Source organism: Crassostrea angulata, chromosome 4, assembly GCF_025612915.1.
Source record: "Crassostrea angulata isolate pt1a10 chromosome 4, ASM2561291v2, whole genome shotgun sequence".
NCBI lineage: Eukaryota > Metazoa > Mollusca > Bivalvia > Ostreida > Ostreidae > Magallana > Magallana angulata.
In genome coordinates this window covers 49583246-49604403 of record NC_069114.1, presented here as the reverse complement: position 1 = coordinate 49604403, position 21158 = coordinate 49583246, and the positions used below count along the sequence as shown (strand labels likewise).

Here is a 21158-nt window from a genome sequence, read left to right as displayed (position 1 = left end):
TTATGGTTATATATTTACATTTTCAGTGCCTTTGTCCGTAATAACACTACACATAATTTTTTACTATACAGTCCAATAAATTCAAATGACTTATAATTTGGGCACAAGCGGGGTTTACTTATTTATATTTAAATAATTAATTGTACAATTGCCAAAAATTATATAAATATATAATATTTAAAAGATCAGCCTTTGAATATTATGAAGTGATAATTTCGGTCAGGGTGTGATCAAATCTATCATAAAGCCCTTCGGGCTCTATTGGATTTGACCACACCCAGACCAAAATTATCACGTACTCATAATACTCAAAGAATTAATCTTTATTGCAAAGTTAGACTAATGGAATAAAGAATTAATCTTTATTCCATTAGTTTAACTTTGCAAAACAAGCGCAAGTTCCTATGTCTATATAATTTACTATCTTAGACAGTTGAAGGTTACTTCATTGATTGACATATAAATAAAATTAATTTAAATTGGTTTTATCTTAAACAATAATTGACAAGTTCCCACCAATGGCTTTTTGCAATATTGTACATGTATATGATCTCGTGCTATTGTAGCAGATGTTTGTTGGTACATGAACGTTCATATTGTAATTATTAAATAAATATGTAATCTGAGAGGCAATTTGCCGGCGGGGACAGTCATGTTGTCCCCAACTGATAAGGAGAGAGCTAGTTTTCAATAACAACAGGCCTTCCACGTGTTGAGATAAAGTACTACTTTGTGTTTTAATGAGAGAAAAAGAGATACGATCAAAACTGAAATCACGTGCTCAGTGGAAATGTCCTCTTCTGAGGAGGAAACTGTTTTCATTCCGGCTGTTGCCAAGGTAATTTTGCATGTTATTTTAATCATTAAAACAACACGAATTTCTATAACATATACAATCGACATTCCACAGAGACCCATGCTTTGATACTGAAATATTTATCGGTTTACATTCCCCGATTTTCCTTTAAAGGCCTTCAAAAAATTGACGGATATTGATTTTGTGTAAAAGAGTGAAAAAAGGATATACATGTACATAACAAGGTAAAAACGTTGCATCTTGTGAATAAGTTCTGCACATGTGAAGAAAGATGACAACGTTGTCCTAAAAGTTTGAGATACATGACGACGTCCAGATGATTTAAACGATATAATTATGCAATATATGCAATGCAAGTTGTTCAATGGCATTGCGTTAATCATGATGGTCAATGTGGGGCTAGGTTTGTTTGCTCACCTGATGACCATAATGAATGTAACGTCGTCAAATATGGAATCTCAATAGGATGGGAGTTCTCTTTCATGTGAATGGGTTGATAAAGGCGGGCGGTAAACTGTCTGCTCACACGCCGCACGACGACGTCAGTAACGTCCCACCCTGTCAGCGCTGCCGTTATTACGCAACTGCTATTTTTGATGGAATCCACAAGGGCCTGGAATATTCAAGGCCTCCCAAGTTATAACTTATATTATTATATAGACAACGAAACCGGGTACATTCAGAGGTGCTTGGGGACAAGACCCCCCCCCCCCCCCCTCCTTTCCCCGCGGGGTAGTTGACTTTTTTGATAGAAATTCCTTTAAAGTCATGTACACATGTTCCATTTTAGATTTCTAAAAATTAACAAAAAATAAACGATTAATGTAGAACACCCCATTGAGTCTTTGCATATAACAAGAGGCCAACTGGCCTTAACGGTCACCTGAGTAGCATGCATCCCATACACAAACTTGTCACGGAGCCTCATATATGCATCTAATTAATTAGGTTTCATACTGGAGTAGAAAAATTATAAATTTGTAATGACGACCACATTTCAAAAAGAACTGTGAAACCTATAATTTTGTTGAAAAACTAAGATCTGGTCTACAAAATCATGAATTCAGTTTTCCTTTCAGGTGTGTGGGAGTAAAGAATATAATTTTTAACGTTATATGCATAAACATCTATACATCCATTTTGGCCCTGTCCTAGAGTCAAAACCCATCCTTGAGGGGACATGAAAATTAAATTTCAGTAGAGGTCTTCCTAGTAAACATAATTATTAGTCATTTTTTTAATACAGGTGTGTGAGAATAGAGAAGAAAATTGTTAAACATTATATGCATTAACACTATATTGCCATATTGCGCCCCCCCCCCCTTTCATGTCCTGAACCCCTGACCAAGGGGCCATGAATTTCACAATTTAGGTAAAGGAGATTGTTGATATCATAACCATGTATTCAGTTTTTTGCCCACATGTGTGGGAGTAGAAAAGAAGATTTTTAAAGATTTAAAACAGTTTTACTATATGGCCATATTGGCCCCACCCTAGAGCCTGAACACCTAACAAAGGGGTCATGAATTTCATAATTTTAGTAGAGGCCCTCATGGACATCATAACCATGTATTCAGTTTTTTGCTCACATGGATGGGAGTAGAGAAAAAGATTTTTAAAGATTTAAAACAGTTTTACTATATGGCCATACTGGCCCCACCCTAGAGCCTGAACACCTAACAAAGGGGTCATGTATTTTACAATTTTAGTAGAGGCCCTCATGGACATCATAACCATGTATTCAGTTTTTTGCTCACATGTGTGGGAGTAGAGAAGAAGATTTTTAAGATTTAAAACAGTTTTACTATATGGCCATATTGGCCCCACCCTAGAGCCTGAACACCTAACATAGGGGTCATGTATTTTACAATTTTGGTAGAGGGTCTCATGGACATCATAACCATGCATTTAGTTTTTAACAAATATATATGGGAGTAGAGAAGAAGATTTTCTAAGATTTAATACATTTTTACTATTTGGCCACATTGGCCCCACCCCAGAGCCTGAACCCCTGACCCAGGGGTCATGAATTTCACAATTATGATAGAGGGCCTCATAGACATCATAATCATGCATTTAGTTTTTAACAAATATATACATGTATGGGAGTAGAGAAGAAGATTTTCTAAGATTTAATACATTTTTACTCTTTGGCCATATTTGCTCCACCCTAGATCCTGAACCCCTGACCCAGGGGTCATAAATTTCACAATTTAGGTAGAGGGCTTCATGGACATCATTATCATGCATTTAGTTTTTAAAAAATATATATGGTAGTAAAAAAGAAGATTTTCTAAGATTTAATACATTTTTACTATATGGCCATATTGGCCCCATCCTAAAGCCAGAACCCCTGACCCTGGGGCCATAAATTTCACAATTTTGTTAGAGGGCTTCATGGACATCATAACCATGCAACCGGTTTTTTCCTCACATGCGTGTGAGTAGAGAAGAAGATTTTTGAAAATTTGGCTTTTTTGGCATTTGGCCCCGCCCGTGGCACTCCAAGGGTGGTAGAGCCATGAATTTCACAATTTAGATTCTTCGTACCATAGAGATGCTTCACATAAAAAATGGTAACGATTGGCCTGGTAGTTTTCAAGAAGAAGTTAAAAATGTAAAATTGTTAACGCACGACGCACAGACGCACGACGACGGACGAAGACCAATTGCAATAGGTCACCTGAGTGACTCAGGTGACCTAAAAAGAGGAAAGGTATATGGCACGCCAAATTCCGAAAAATGAGCTAAACATAGTTTCACATTTTATAAATTAGGTTCATTCGTTAACTATAGTTAACATCTGTAAAACTATATTTTACGGTTGTAAACTATACATGTTAAAGTATGATAATCTAAGTTTATTTGTCTGCAAATACAATAACGTCAACAATAGATTTTGTTGATATCTGTAAACTATAATTTACATTCGTTAAATATAGTTAAAAGTTGTCAATCATAGTTTCAAAATAGTGAAACTATATTTATCAGATAATTCATGTTTTGCAATAGCCAATGGTTGTTTTCTGAAACAAACATGTAGATGGTCGATTTAAATATGTTACAGATGTGTGGGTTTTTTTTTAGGTTAACGGCGTTAATATCGTTTACGGACGCTAAACTATAGTTATCAATAGTTTATAGTTAACTATAGTTTACGGTTCGTAGACTATAGTTAAGGATTCGTTAACTTTAATTAACGATCAGTATACTATAATTTTTATCTGCAACACCATATTTAACGGTTGTACGAATGATAATCCAATTTTATCTGTCTACAAATAACGTTAACAATATACTTTTTAACAAGAGCAAAAACTTAATTAATAATATATATCAATCTATAATATTCCTAGTTTCGTTGAATGATTCCACTGCGCAATATTTATACAAAACCACTTACTCCAAACGATATCAATGAACTATGTAAGATCTAAGTTGAATCAAATGTATCGTTAGGTGGCAAATTATACGAGGGTTGATCCAAAAGTCATAAAAACTCGGCGTAAAGTGACAAAAATATTACACCGAAACGTCAGTACCCTGTTGAAATTCAGAGCTGAAAATTTCAATACAAAATATTACTTCTGAAGACAGCATATTATTTAGAGCGCGAGGTACATGTACGTAGAGTCACCGTATGCCGACTTTTTTCCTGTCTTCTTGACGTTTTAAAAAATAATTTACTACAAAAAGTATCCTGACGCTATATTCACACTATATATATTGTTTTTCACTCAATGGAACAAAATATCCTTTTCTTGTGAGATTAAATAGTCTATTGGATTTTCATTAAGTCCGATCAGTTACTTGCATATTTGTCATAAAATATACGAGCGTGGGGTATATGAGCTCTTTTACAATTCTCCTCAATACTTTTGGAAGAATTGTAATAATATATTCGATTTAAATTCAAATAACAAGTGTTCAAATTTTGATTTTATTTTTATGATAAAGCGTCAATAAGAAGGGATATGCGTTGTGTGTCAACGTTTGCATTACGTAAACAAAATAATTAACTATTTTCTGCAGTGGTTGAGTAATAGGACACCAGCTTGTGCAAGTAAATAAAATAAAACTTTTTGGGAGCGTCAACAAAACAAGAAAAAAATAAAGAAAAAGGAATAATAAACGGCATTAAGGTTTATTGAAACCCGTCAAATTACCAGAGCGTTGAGAGGCACACATTGGATCGGAGGACTGGTGCGGACCCCCAGTTCCACGCACAGACATGGAGCCTGCACACGCGACGGTGATTCCTCTTAGGTTTACGCCCACCCCCGGGCCTGACCACGAGTGTGTGAACGCATCCAGTAATCCGGGCTTTCTGGAAGACCCGGTACCACGGAATCAGGTAGGAATTTCCATGATGGCGAACAATTCAACCACTGTCCGCTTATATTAAAACTGTGTATAAATTTGAATGTGTATACGTAAACGTTGAGGAAAATGCCCAAAGAGGCCGCTTTCATTGTTGAGATTTTGTTGCTTTTATTTGGTCGGGAATTTTTACGTATACGGTACTTGATGACAATTGCGGGAGATGAATGGACTTATATATACTTTTATAAGTATTCTATTTACATCTACATTTTAAAGTTATAACCAGCTACGAATCTACACTTGCCTCTTTATTGCCGACGAGCGGCAATCAGCTGGCTGTAGTAGTATTTATAATATTTTGCATATTAACTAGGACACGTTTAATTAAGCATTACAAAGTTTGAAAAACTGTGTCACGCACTGCAGGATCTTCCTTCAGTCCAACGGCAGCGCTGTGTCTTAAAAATTGTATATGAACACTGATCTTATAGAGATCTGATAAGATGTCAACAAAAACCAACCCCTCGTACAATTCTAAAGCTGATGGTTGACCCTTTCACCCCTCTACAAAAAACCCGTTATTAATAGGTCCTTTAACCGGTTGGTACTTTTACTTGATAACAGGTATATCTCATATTACCATGTACATAAATTGAGACACGGTATATAGCGTGATCGTTTTAAATTGTAGACATCATTTTAAAAAAGGGCAATCAAAGGGATGGAAAATATTTCATAGACATTTCGCTTCTGAATCTCGAAATTAAATGTACAGATCCTGTTGGACACTTCAATTGACAAAGTTGATAGTCGTGTAGACCAGACGATGCCGTCTTGTTTACATACAACATATGCCAGTGTCAAGGCGTCTATAATTAATTACAGGTATCCGCATTGCTTGTCCATACTGACAAGACTTCAAACAAGAGGCCCATGGGCCACATCGCTCACCTGAGAAACAATAGGTATAATAAAATCAGCTTAATGGAGTCGTAATACAAACAATCTGGACAATGTACAATAATACATGTTGATCCTGTATAAATAAAATCCATTTTCCCCCCTGGATATTCTTATGTTTATCATCATTAGTCCCTTTTCTAACAGGATGATTTTATAGTCATATCACATGTTGAGTATTTCAGTTCTCAAAAAGATCCTTAACAATTGTTTATATATGGGATATAAAGCTACATTAAACTCCGAACCTTCTTGTGAAGCCGAAAAATTGTCCTGGAGCCAAAGTCTTAACAATTATAAAGAATCATCTGGCTGATTAGTTTCTGAGAAGAAGATTTTTAAAGATTTACTCTATATATTCCTATGTAAAACTTAAACACCCCACTAATGTGGCCCCATCCTACCCACAGGGATCATGATTTTCACAACTTTGAATCTACACTACCTGAGGATACTTCCACACAAGTTTCAGCTTTCCTGGCTGATTAGTTTCTGATATGAAGAATTTTAAATATTAACTCTATATATTCCTATGTAAAACCTCGACCCCCATTGTGGCCCCAACCTGACCCCCAAGGTCATGATTTTCACAACTTGGAATCTACACTACCTGAGGATGCTTCCACACAAGCTTCAGCTTTCCTGACTGATTAGTTTTTGAGAAGATTTAAAAAAAATAAGCTTTCCTGGCTGATTAGTTTCTGATATGAAGAATTTTAAATATTTACTCTATATATTCCTATGTAAAACTTCGACCCCCATTGTGGCCCCAACCTGACCCCCAAGGTCATGATTTTCACAACTTGGAATCTACACTACCTGAGGATGCTTCCACACAAGCTTCAGCTTTCCTGACTGATTAGTTTTTGAGAAGATTTAAAAAAAAATAAGCTTTCCTGGCTGATTAGTTTCTGATATGAAGAATTTTAAATATTTACTCTATATATTCCTATGTAAAACTTTGACCCTCCATTGTGCCCCACCCTACCCCCAGGGATCATGATTTTCACAACTTGGAATCTACACTACCTGAAGATGCTTCGGCACAAGTTGCAGCTTTCCTGGCTGATTAGTTTCTGAGAAGAAGATTTTTATAAAAATTTACTCTATATATTCCTATGTAAAACTTCAACCCACCTGACAGGTGAGATACAACGCTAACAAAGGTGGTTGTAAACTCTTTCAGCAATGGTCTATCATATGGCATATTTAAATTTTTCGATATATGCACATTAGACGGGTGCAAAAGTGCCACATTGGCACTGGCATAATTATCTGACACAGTGTTTAAAGCTAAATTGAGTCTAAGTTGAGCTAATAAAGTGTGTCAAAAAGATAAAAGATTATGACGTCATAACGACAGACATGCAATGGTCCGTCAAATCGAACATCAACATAGTTTCAAAAAGTTCAGTAATTGTAATAATAATTCAACCTTTCTGGTTTACCTTTGTTTAGAAAAGTATAGACTCTGTACATTTGTAATGATGTATTAATTTCACATTGTCTTACCTAGAGCCCAGAAGAAAACGACCAGCAGTATAATGGAGGATTTAAGCCTTATTGCTGTACTGACCAGACCTCAGAGGGCTCTACAAAGAAGACTCCAGACGATGACCCCAAAATCGAGATGGAGGACAACCCACTGATCTACAAAATCAGTGAGGCCACGCCCATCCATCTCACGCTGTTCTTTGCCATGCAAGTAAGTTAACAATTAGTGAAAAATCTTTGTATTATAACAATAATATGCCTAATTTAATGATGATGGTCCGTTATTTCAGCAAGCGCTATTGTCTCTCTCAACGTCGTTGGCAGTATCCTTGTTAGTTGCTGACTACGCATGCGCAGAACATGACGAGGACTTTAAGTCGAGGTTGCTGAGCTCCACATTGTTCATGAATGGGATTACTACGCTCCTCATGGTTACCATAGGCGTAAGGTTGTTATCCATGACACAATACTCTTCTTTTCAACAAATACTTCATATAGAGAGTGCATTCTGTTATTGTGATGAATTTTTACAGATTACCGCTGTACCAAGGAGCTACAGCTGACTATGTGGCACCACACAATAAATAATATTCGAACTCTAATAATTGATATAATCCCTGCATTCTGACATACAGATTACCTCTGTACCAAGGAGCTACACCGGACTATGTGGCACCACTGGTTGCCATGGCAGCCATTGACAAGGACAGATGCAACATGACAACTACATGTTAGTACAATGACCACCACTTTATCACAATTTTACTCGTAGATCTACTCTCTTCGTCTTAACGACATCTTGTGTTTTTTGGTCTTTACGACAGATTTTTTTATGCTTTCAGATTTCAACACCACTTCCAACTCGACAGAACTTATCTACACCAGTAACGATGACGTCATTATTTATCATATACAAACAGTAAGAACAATACCAGTAACCCTTTTAACCCCTGTTACACCTTGGCTGCGTCCTTAAAGTACATGCTGCGCCCATGAATTGAGCAGAACACCAAGGTGCATGCAATAGAGTCTCTTACAGCTGCGCAACAACACAGCGGCATCTTCGTTAGTCGCGGTAGAGTTACCTAAAACAACATTCGACGGCGCGTACTTTAAGCATGCACAAAGTACGCGCCGTGAATCTGTGTTCTGAGGAGCATGATGTAAAACCAATTGGGGTCACTGTGGCCGCCATTGCGCTTGCATGGAGAATTCCAGGAGTCCTTTTGGATTTGACGTCACTGCGTCACAAAAAGTCTTGTGCACGCAAGTAAGTGTATTCAACACTATGACAGAGGTGAAAACTCCTCGCACGTAATGGGCGCTCAGTCTAAGCACTGTCAATCGCCATGCAAGTAAAATTCTTTAGGAGCGCAGTCGCACCCCGCGTGGGCTACATAGAAATGCCTCGGTCGCTTCCAGAAATTTTACAATGCTGTGATAACTCTGTGGAAAAGCAACCTGGTGTAATAGGGCCTTTACTTACAAACAAAAAATTAATTTAAACGATGTCTATTTAATTAAACAAATCTTATGTATTTACAAAGAATATGTTTGTTAAATAGTCTGATGGATGAAAAATTACACACAATTCATTGACACAAATGCTGGTGTAATTCTAATCATAAATGAGTCGTTTTTTGCTAATTATTTTTCTCCTAATATATCACTGCCTGTTGTAAACAATACCTGCACATATACACTTTTAACTCTGGGAGTGTTCGATTTAGCAGTATTCCAGCTGAGCCGTTACAGAGAAGTCTGATGCAGTTTTAACCATGTAATGCTATAAAAAGTAATACACTGATGTTTATGATACATAAAGCAGTTTCTGGGCTACAGTTACAGGGCAGTCTGATGCTGGCCGGGGTGATCCACTTTGTGGTCGGCGCCACTGGATTGGTCGGGGTCCTGCTGCGCTTCATTGGACCGGTCACCATAGTACCCACAATTCTGTTGATCGGAATATACATGGTCACATCCGTCACAAAGTTCGCGCAAGTTCACTGGGGAATCTCGTCCATGTTTGTATAGTCACTAATTATTTTGCTTTGTTTATTTATATTTATCAAAACGTGACAATAATTAATTCTCTCTAATTTCTAGTTCATAAAAAATTATAATGTATAGACTTGTTATTCTAAATTACAATGATAAGATATATTTTTGGCATTTGTATATAAAAAGAGCAAGACGTTACTGATCCTCATTTCCTCATTTGTATTTAATTTACACGTGGCCATGACTTCAATGTATATACATGTTTCTACACAACACAATGGCTAAACCAGTGGATATATGCTTATCATCCACCATGTTCATCGTACGGTCTCCGATTGTATCATATACACAAGCAATAAGCAATTATAACTTGTGACACCACAAACGCGGACCAGTATACATGATGTACTTAGGTTAGTTGACTTGAATTGCAGGACCTGTGCTATCGCCATCATCCTGTCCCTGTACCTGTCCAAACACAACATGCCCATCCCTGTATGGACCAGGAAAAAATCTTGTCACGTGATCAGATATCCTCTGCATCAGGTGTTTGCTGTAAGTTCCTTTCTTTCAGTACTGGGTCTCACAAGTTGTCTTGTTTCCGGGAATGTCTCGTTTGTAGTATTTTGGAGATATTTTTAAGCTCTAAATGTAACTCAAGTGTTTTTAAAAACAGATTCTGATCGCCATTGTGGTTGGCTGGATCTTCAGCCTCGTTCTGACAGAGTGCGGAGTGTTTGACAGCGCTACGTCAGTCAACGACAAACTGTATTATGCCAGAACGGATACCAGAAACTACGTCATCAAAAACGCCAAGTGGTTTCAGTTCCCTTACCCAGGTTTTTATCATATGTATTTTAATCATTCTATCCTTTAGTAAAACTCATTACCAAATGGTTGCTTATTTTAAAAGAGTATTTTATCTAGGACAGTTTGGCCTGATTCGATTCAGCATCAGTGCTTTTGTGGGGTTCTTTATTGCCACCATTGTCTCCATTCTGGACTCCATCGGAGATTACTACGCATGCGCCACCACGTGCCGTGTCCCGCCTCCTCCTGCACACGCAGTGAATCGTGGGATAGCTGTGGAGGGCCTGTGTACCACGCTGTCTGGAGCCGTTGGTTGTGGGCATGGTACTACGACATACGGAGGGAACATCGGCGCTATTGGTTTGACTAAAGTAAATAAAGAACATGCAGCTCAAGTTATGACCTTGAATGTAACCCTTTCATTAACAATCGGCTAATTTAAATTGACCGTATTTACTTTATTTACTACCTTTTCTTTAACGATCACCCCACAGGTCGCCAGCAGACACGTGTTTGTGTGCGTGTCCTTGGTTTACATCCTGTTTGGAATTATTGGTAAATTTTCGGCCGTGTTCATCACCATCCCCCACCCCGTGCTCGGTGGCGCTCTCATCATCATGTTCGGAATGTTTAATGGGGTAGTTCTCTCCAATCTCCAGTCAGTGGATCTCTCGTCTACTCGGAACTCTGCCATCATCGGAACCTCTCTGCTGGTTGGCTTGATGCTGCCACACTGGATTGAGCGATATCCTAATACGGTGGATACAGGTATTATCTGATTATATGATATGGAACTAAAACATTCGGTGATTTTGTTGTACATGTCAAGTTTAAGCAAAATAAAACCCCTAATGTCTTTGTATATAGGATATCCGGATGTAGATGATGTACTGAAAATGTTACTAGGAAACCCAAACATGGTGGGTGCCATACTTTCCTGTTTCCTTGACAACACCGTACCAGGTACTTGCTCCAGTTTTAACACTTATTTAGTCTTGTATCCTATGTATGCATGTATAAGACTGTAAATCCACACATTACAGGTACCCCCGAGGAGCGCGGGATAACGGCCTGGCAGACGGTAGACGAGGAGGCCGTGTCCTCGGGAAACTACCAGGAGGGGTTCGAGGTCTACAAACCCTGGCTCCCGGCGCGCGTCACCAATGCTAGCTTTATGACCTACATCCCATTCATGCCCAATCCCAAGAAACCCGTCCCGGAGCGCCATCTGTCGGTGGACCTAGGAAGGAGAAAAAGTTTAGTACACGCAATTCCCACTGGGCGTTGATAAAGATTTCATTTATTTAACTTTTACAATTGTTTAGAACCTTGCTATTGATTGTTAAGGTGATTTAAACCTGTTTTCAATTTTCATACACAACCAAGCACACTGGTGTGAGAATGAAACTCAGTAGTGTCCGAAACACGCATATGTAAGTCACGAAGCTGTCACGTGCCTCTTCCCTTCTCTCCTAGCTGCAATAACGTAGTCATCTTCAGAAAACGTCAGATAAAAAGAAATCGGAGAGGGCTACAATATTGCAGCTACTTCACTCCTGATCTCTGTCCCTGGCACTCTCTCGCTTGTAGCTCCCCATCTCTCCTTGTGATCTCTTGTCACTGGATGCGTCCAGATGAAATCGGTATTATGCTTTAGTGAAAAATTACATTGATAGTTGAAATTTTTATCTCTTTCTTTTTCAGATGACGTCTTTTGATGGCAGCAACATACTAGTACATGTCTGTTATACCTGTATTCAACTCATGCATCAATTGTATCATCAATAAATAAAGAATATAGTGTTACTTATTCAGCAATATAAGCAGTGTTTTCCAGTTGGCATTGCTATGACTGCGGTAATAGCTCTGCTGGCTATAGTTCACAGTTTTCTTAGCGCTTCTTGGTTAATTTGTTATGAGCGCAATTGAAATTTATATTTAAAATAAAGGAATTCCTTTTTATATGGCATTGTATTGGTATGGCGGAAAAAGGTTGCCAGTATGGAGAAATTGCATCGCGTTTTACTCAAGTAAATTGAAGAGGCCCAGGCAATCGTACGTTTATTACGGAAGTTGATAGCATCTTAAAGACGATATATCGGCCCGGAATAACAACAACATATTGTGACTAGTCCAAGGAATACAACTCGGGTGGATAACCCAAGATATAGCAATAACTGGCCGATCGCTCACATACATACATGCATGTATGATCAAACATACCGGTTTTGTCAAACGGCAGGGAGGTTGGGGGTTGGAATGAGGTAAAGACCCGCCACCAGTGACCAGACTGACGATATAGGACACTAATCACGTGATCATATATTCCGTTTCATACAGGGTCATCATGAACCTACAACCATTTTGTAAAGTTTGACGATCTATTGGAATACTTGAAATTAAATGCACATATGTTTATAATGATATGTGAATTTCCATTTAATCCTTTTCAAGGGGATGGGGGTGTCAGAACTCGATCGAATTCACCTAATGAAATAAGGACCGTTGGACCAATGAAACATATATAAGTCTAAACACAAAACTACCAACTTTATTGGTAACACAGAAAACAATGCATGAACAATATAAATAGACATAATACATTGAAACTAGCACAGATTATTAAGCTAGTCCAATATCATATCATAGGCGTCGGAAGCAAATTGAAAGTGGGGGGGGGGGGGCTAGACTAATCCTCAGAAATATTGAGAAAAAAGTAATTCCAAAAATCATGGAAATCCTAATCCGTGGGGGGGGGGGGGGGGGGGAGTATACCTACACTCTAAAAAAAAAAAAATTTACCAATTTTTTTTTTCCAAAATCATGAAATTCCTAATTCCTAATTACCTTTGCAAAAAAAGTGGGGGGGGCTAAGCCCCCCCTAGCCCCTCCGGTTCCGACGCCTATGCATATTGAAGGAGATCAAGGTCTGAACCATTGCATTTACATGCTGATGAACAGCACTGTAAATTACTTTATCTGAGAGACTTCAGACCATAGTAAAAATAGTTATTGCACTTGAGTGTATTGCACAGTCTTATCACCTTTATTTGGTTCACACTACCATTGAAGGTATAGAAATCATAGACGTATGATAAAAATATGTTTTATAACAATAATCAAAAGAGGAACCTGTAGAGGATGAATATACTGTATACAGGTTTATTTTTTTCGCACTTCTACACATGTGAACAGTTTCATCCCATCTTAAATTTGCCCAAACACAATTGTGTTAAAAGAGATTACTCTGTCTTGCTACAATTCGCCCAGTCTCGAATTTGCCCTCTGACAACAAGGGTGAAAGGGGCGAAAATAAAACGGGGGCCAATATTTCCTTTTATACAATATATATATATATATATATATAAAAACAAGACCTCTTTCTCCTGGTAAGATGGACACACACAGGTAACAACTTAACACAACACACACACTACAAAGCTAACACTATGATTTCTTTCACACAGTGTGCCCCATAACCACCTATACATAGACTCTGTTACAGTCAAGTGCTAACAGTACCTCAGTGTAATGGCCAGGAGGCCCAGACTTCTTCACTTCACGGTCCACACAAACCAACTACATCTACATGTTACAGTAATAGACATCTTCACAACTTTCTTACATCATTTAAACACAATCATTGGACATGTTTACACAGAACTGAACCCGTCAATCCAAATAACTTATAGATCTTGATTGCTCAAGTTCCACATGATCTGTACCTGTCAATAATATTATTAACATTTTACTGTATCTGTAAATCAAATCAATGACTTGTTGAACCTGTCTAACAACTCAAAATGCCTGTCAATCAAAATACCATAACTTGGATATAAACAGATTATTATGACTTGTCAGATTTCACAACTTGTTGAGCCTGTCAATCAAATCAAAATACCTTATGACTTCATTACCATATGGTAACTTACATGTATACAGATAACGACTCGTCAGGTTTAACATGACTTGTTGTACCTAACAATCAATTGTCAAAAAAATTACAAATTTACTAGTCAGAGAACACATGACCACTTAAACATCCCTGTCCATCAAAACAGGATAACATGATTTATACATGACATTTCTCCTCCAAAAGTCTGGAATGAATATGATAACTCTGCCCCCTTCTGCTGTTCCTTTCATATCATTCTACAGCAGTGGTGCAATGTCAATTCACTGATCAGGTCCCTCCATCATTAAAATTGTCTAATCACTCAACTTGGTTTTCTACTCAAAGAAGAGTACATAAATTAGAGGTGAAAACTCGGACTTGTGCCCGAGTACTAACTTGTTGGAAGTTGGCGACGGCGGGGCCAGACAGTGTAATGTCCGTTCACTGACCGTTTGATACCATGTGTTTGATACAATGCTCACTCACTGACCGCTCAGTCTTGGTCAGTTTTCATGCTCCTGTTGCTGCTGGGAGAACTGGTCCCCCCACCATGACTGTATGTTGGTGGACACGTTCTCTCCGATTAGCACGCTCTCGGTGAACGTCTTCTGTAGGGGCGACACGGTCAGGGTCTCGCCCTTTATCTCTGAGGTCTGGCTCAGGTTCACTGTCAGCCCTTTGAAATTACTTCCTGTACGACAGAAAACAAGGAGGTACGATCATAGGTTAGCTTGTGAAATGTCAGGAAAAATGCAAGAGACAGAAATTGAGACGAGTTCTCTTTTTGAAAAAAAATTCTGCCATTTGATCAATGACATCTTTTGCTATTCTGAAATTTCTTCACTCTTTCAGTACATCAAAGACCAATATTTCTCGTATCTTTAATAAGTTGCAATGACCCCTGTACTTTATTGCAAGCATATTACTGGTATCATGAGCAAGCAAGATTTTTTTGTTTCAATGCTATACCAGTATTACAGATTTGATAAAATATAACTCTGATTTTACAGCTTGCTGTGGTGTAATCAAGTTTACACCTATCTCTGACCTGAGGAGAGCCTTCCTGACCGCTTCTTCAGGGTGGGTCTGTCTTTCTCAACTCTAGGAGAAGTTCTCAGAGTGGGAGACTGAAAAAGCAAATCCTATCTCAATATGTATCATATGGTAAAAGCAAGTATTCTTAAAACAATTGTCAATAAAATGGAATGAATATAAAAACATGAATCTGGATTACATGAAATGGATGGGGTGGGGGCTGTACTAAGATGTACTCAAGTGCTCACAGAAGACAAGAGATGGGGTGCATGGGAAATTTAGATGTTGAGGGACCTTTAGCACACTTTACCAAAACTTGGGGGGGGGGGGGGGGGTGTTCAGGGGCTGTTTCAAGAGTTATAATGCTGTATCTGACATATGAGCTGAAAAGGATAGTTGCTGGACCAGGATGTTAGATTGCTGTGATTGACTTACTTGAGCTGAGTAAGTAAAGGATTCTGGGATGTTATGTAGTTATAACTAAGAAGAATGAGCCAGGTTTTTACCTGGATGTTTGGGATGGGGAATATGTAACCAACTCATCAAATCAAGAGGGAATGGGAGGCTGGACCAGGATGTTGGGGGATATAACTGTACTCAAATGTTTTGTTCTTGTAACTGACAAGATCTCACTCATCAAGGAAGTAAGGCTGGAAGCTGGGGTGGGGCGTATTCCTCTTTAACTAATGTACAAGGATGTTATGTAGCTGTCATTGACCTTTTAAAGTTAGAAAGGTACTAAACCTGGATGTTATATATCCAGTAACTGGCTCACAACTGCTGGAGAGGGTGATCTGAACCAGGATGTTAAGGGCTGGCTCAGCTGTACCAGGATGTTATGGGGCTGAACCAGGATGTTAGGAGATTTAACTGTACTAGGATGCTTTGTTCCTGAAACTGACTTACCAGATCTCCCCTTTAGAGGAGTAGGGCTGAGCCAAGATTTGGGGGCAATAACTAATGTACCAGGATATGTGTTATGTACATGTAGCTGTCATTAAAATTCTAAAACTGACAGGAGGCCGTTATTTTATCAAAACGTTCTGTACCTGTGAATGGTCTGATTGACTTACCAGGGCCTAAGGGATGTGTGTGCTGTACCAGGATGTTCAGGGGCTATTATTGACAAAGAAGAACTTGAGGGGGTTTGGGCTGGACCAGGAGGTTACGAAGCTGAACCTGTACCAGGATGTTATGCATCCTGGTACTGACCTGAACTGGGGCTGTTATTGAATTATTAGAGCTTGAAGGTGTTTAGGCTAGATCCAGATGTACCAGGGTGTTATTGTACATACCCTGCAACTGACTTACCAAAGATGGTGGAGGTGGGGGCTGGACCAGGATGTTAGGGGGTTGTTATTGAATGACTTACCAAAGATGGTGGAGGTGGGGGCTGGACCAGGATGTTAGGGGGTTGCAGCTCCACCATTCCCTTCTTCCTGGTCCTGACGATGGGGCTCTCATTGCGGTTGTCCTCGCTGCTCTCTGCCGCACTGGATGGCTGCTCTGTCAGTGTAAACAGTGGCTGTTCATTAGTGGCGCGCAGGTTGGAGATCAGGTTGGTGTGCTCCTTCTGTTGGTGAGATACAGGAAGTTATGTCTGACTACAACTCTCCTCAATGTGAGATACAGGAAGTTATGTCTGACTACAACTCTCATCTCAATGTGAGATACAGGAAGTTATGTCTGACTACAACTCTCCTCAATGTGAGATACAGGAAGTTATGTCTGACTACAACTCTCATCTCAATGTGAGATACAGGAAGTTATGTCTGACTACAACTCTCATCTCAATGTGAGATACAGGAAGTTATGTCTGACTACAACTCTCATCTCAATGGAGATACAGGAAGTTATGTCTGACTACAACTCTATCTCAATGTCTACCTGGCGCTGAGTATCAGATATATCAAATTGATATGAAAGGAATCCCATTTTAATAATGTATTACAAACAACATTCATACAGATTTATTTGTGATACCTATCTACCGATGAATTATTACATTATACATGTAATAGTATAAGTGTATTCTCATTGCTTCTACCATGTGTCACATTGTGTTCTTTCAACTTTTGCGTACATATTGTATGAATTACTAGAACTAAAGTTATGAAAATTGTCTATTAATACCATTATTTTAGTCTCATGTACCAATCTCCTGGTATTTGGATTTTAACACAGAAAAATGTAATGTATTTTTACCTGATATTAAAATATCAAAATTCAAAGACTGAAAAATATCTAGGAAAAACCATTTCTTCTCCTCAGTAAATACTATTCAGATGATGATCCTATTTTGATATGAGAAGACAATGGATCATCATCCCTCAATGGAGAAGATGTTTTGAAGAATCAAAGCACAAAGATTATAGGCAAAATAATCACTCAACTGAGAACTAAAGCACCCACACTTGTGTGACACTGTGAGATAGGAAGCATTATCCCTCAGCAGTCAAAAGTTTGAATAAATGAAAGAGTTAATGTAAAAGGGGGTCTGGATGAGTTATACATATAGTTTGCCATGGCATCAATCAAGTTCGCAGTTCATCAAACAGCACAGCAAGCCTGATAAAACACACATCAAACAATGCCTGAATGTTAAAGCCAAGAATACATAAAGCTCTGAAGCTGAAGAGTTAGGTATCCTTCAAAGAGTTCACTGTGTCCGTGTACTACAGAACTCGTCTTCAGTCATCTCCATCAAAAGTCACACACAGAACAGCTCTAATCGGGCCTTATGTGCCAGTGGGCACGCAGAGGTTAGGTGAGGTGAGGTGAGGTGAGAACAGCTCTAATAAGCAGAGGGAAAAGTCGGAAAAAGAGATATTCTCTCTGAATATACACTCTGTGATTTAGTAATCAACAAATTAACTCTAGTAACTCAGAATATATTAAATATTAAAAGTTTTTTAGAAATGAGTACCGGTAGCTACCCAATATATGCAAGTTAAACCAAGTTTGGAAAGTTGTCATTTTTAAGATAAACTTTGAAGCAAATTTTGTAATAAGTCCTAAAATTAAGACTAAATAAAATATGGAGTTGTACAAAAATTTAATGTCATGTCAAATGGATAGATCGTTTGCTATATAGAGTTACAATGATACTACAAGGAGAGAGAGCCTCATTACTGGCCCTGCTAGGTAATATGAGTCTCATTACTGGCCCTGCCAGGTAATTTGAGCCTCATTACTGGCCCTGCTAGGTAATGGACATGTGAGTGTTCTAGGACTAACAGTGGGGGACAAAGGTCTATTATACCAGATACCCTCACTGGTTAACTAATACTAAAACACATGACTTGGTTCTGGTGTATACATCTGACATCTTCTCATACAGATGTGTATGAGGCATATCTCATTCTTAAAACATTGCCTGTCAATATTTATCATTTTTTTAATTTACCAGAATTTTGAAGGATATCAGCACTAAAACAGTAAGATGTTAAGTGTGGTATAAGACTAATATTAAGCCCACTAGAGGTATATATTTAGGCTGCAAGAACAAAGGAATGAGGTAACATCAATGTTTAACTATTTCTAAAACAGAGGACTTCATGTTGATACACATACATCCCTTAAAATGTTATCTTATGCTTTAACAGGGAACTTAGTTTTGGTGTAGATGTTAACTAACGGTATAACAGAGGATTCTAGTTCACACACACCCCTGACAGTGTTACAATGTTATCTAAGATGTACTTCCCTTACACTGTTAGCTAATGCTAAAACAGAGGACATAGATTTGGTGTACATATATCCCTTAAAGTGTTAACTAATCTATAACAGAGGACATAATATTGGTGTACATACATGTACATCACTAACAATGCTAACTGGACTTAGTTCTAATATACATACTTTCCTATCAATGTTACTAATGCTATAACAGAAGACAAGGGAAGCTATACAGAGGCCTGTCTACATGCAGCATTTTGCCCTACACGTTACCTGATGTGGAGGAGCTTTCTGTCAAAGGAAGAACACATGTAGCTCAACACAAAAAGCAGAGAACCACTGAACCAGGAACACACCTGGTGAACACACCTGGTGAACACACCTGGCGGTCAAGGTGTTCATTGTTTTGATTTTGTTTTACAAAAAGAAATCAAAGACTAAATTATCATTCCTAAAAAGTATATCTAAAAAAAACATTAAATATTGATGAAAATGACAATAAAATACATATATCATTGCAAATTATAACATAGAAATTCATCATATAAATTGACAAACATGCTTATAAACATTGACTTAACGGACCATGCTGACATCAAGTAAAATAAAATTAGCTGATCGTGTGTAAACACTAACATAGATTTCAGAAGAACAGTAACCATAAAGTAATATATAAAATTGACACCAAAAAAATTTGAACCATACCATAAATAAATTCATACTGAACGTGATTACAAAGAAACACCAAAAACATGTCATTACGGTACCCACAGAAACACATTCATTCATCATCCCTCTTAAAGTGTCCAATGGCACTCCTTTTATCTTGTTTAGTTCTTATTTATTTCAAGTCATTATTTACTTTCATTATTAATGTGAAAAGTTTTGACATAATCTTCCAAAGCCAATAATCATTTATTACTTTTGTGCAATTTCCCTCAAATTTTCTCTGTAATAAATTCCCCCCCCCCCCCCCCACAATTTCATCAAAGAACATTTTTTTTAATGTATGCAGAATATTCTAAAGGGATAAGTGATTTCAAACAAAATGGCCAGTCTGTATCACAGTACTGTTGTTTTCAACTGTTTTCAACCATTCATAATGGCAGCAATCACTGGATTTAAAAATTTAGATATAACCAAATCAAAGTGGGTGGAGTAAGAATGTCCTGACTTGAGTTCTGATGCTAACAAGTTTCATAAATATCAAAGAATTACTATACTTATATAAGTCAATAAAACATAGAATGAATTTTATGGAGAAGTAGACTGTTTAATCTGTACTCACTGCCCGGATCCGCTTCAAACAGGAGTCCAGCCAGTTCCGGATGGTCTGTTTAGCTACTTCCTCCTCAATGGTGTACTCCAGTTCCTGTCTGGCTAAAAGTTCCTCCAGCTGTAGACTCTTACAGATGTCCACCGACCGGTAGGACAACATACTGAAACGGGACAGACACACTTCAACAATGTCAAACAGCTGTAGACTTTTACAGATGTCCACCGACCGGTAGGACAACATACTGAAACGGGACAGACACACTTCAACAATGTGAAACAGCTGTAGACTTTTACAGATGTCCACCGACCGGTAGGACAACATACTGAAACGGGACAGACACACTTCAACAATGTGAAACAGCTGTAGACTTTTACAGATGTCAAGTTGCTAAGACAGGACAGAAATACATGTATGTCAACAATGCGCAACTCAACAATATCCACTGCATCCAACAATGTCCAGCACAAAAATTACCAAATCAACAATGGCGAACTTAAATATATCCACTAATATAGTGTCCAACTCAGAAAAATCCACTTTTAAACAGTAAACACTAGATTTCCTGCTCAGTGTAAGTGTCAACAATTACTTACACTACTGCTGAACGAAAGGAATAGTAAGCATTTCTATTTCACATTTAGACAAGATTTCTAGTGTACCTGATGACATCATGAAATGACACGTCCATTCCTCCGTGGAGGCGCTCCATCTCGTAACACATGTGTTTAAACACAAGACGTTCCTTCTCAAGGTCCACCTCTAACCGACCCTTCAGGAGCCGCAACAGGAACTTGACTCGCCGAACAGGAATCACTCCCTGAAATACAAACCAATAAAAACTTAATTTATTTTGTTCATTAATATTG

General features: G+C 38.1%; 2 protein-coding genes across 5 annotated transcripts in view; one reads left to right on the top strand and one right to left on the bottom strand.

Moving 5' to 3' along the window:
* Nucleotides 1-669: 669 nt before the first annotated feature.
* Nucleotides 670-12367, top strand: LOC128181704 (solute carrier family 23 member 1-like). 4 transcript variants are annotated; one of them, XR_008243350.1, is made up of 13 exons: nt 670-838; nt 7617-7805; nt 7885-8042; nt 8230-8324; nt 8437-8513; nt 9437-9618; nt 10030-10150; nt 10272-10434; nt 10523-10776; nt 10900-11173; nt 11273-11368; nt 11449-11838; nt 12110-12367. XR_008243350.1 is itself a non-coding variant. In XM_052850195.1 (13 exons), exons 1-13 carry the CDS (start codon nt 5049-5051, stop codon nt 12121-12123), a joined length of 1959 nt encoding a protein of 652 aa, XP_052706155.1. In that variant the 5' UTR covers nt 4883-5048; the 3' UTR covers nt 12124-12367. The 4 variants fall into 4 exon arrangements, 1 of the variants encoding a protein (XP_052706155.1); XM_052850195.1 differs by lacking the exon at nt 670-838 and adding an exon at nt 4883-5171 and having other exon boundaries at nt 11449-11661; XR_008243349.1 differs by lacking the exon at nt 670-838 and adding an exon at nt 4889-5171.
* A 939-nt stretch (nt 12368-13306) lies between these two features.
* The window catches only part of LOC128181703 (sodium leak channel NALCN-like), a 30992-nt gene continuing 23140 nt past the window's right edge, over nt 13307-21158 (bottom strand). Inside the window, exons 36-41 of the mRNA XM_052850194.1 lie at nt 20952-21109; nt 20302-20452; nt 19287-19304; nt 16708-16908; nt 15349-15427; nt 13307-14991 (exon numbers count right to left, since the gene is read on the bottom strand). Coding sequence (XP_052706154.1) covers nt 14804-14991; nt 15349-15427; nt 16708-16908; nt 19287-19304; nt 20302-20452; nt 20952-21109 — 795 coding nt within the window. The 3' untranslated portion in view covers nt 13307-14803. The remainder of the gene's footprint in view (nt 14992-15348; nt 15428-16707; nt 16909-19286; nt 19305-20301; nt 20453-20951; nt 21110-21158) is intronic.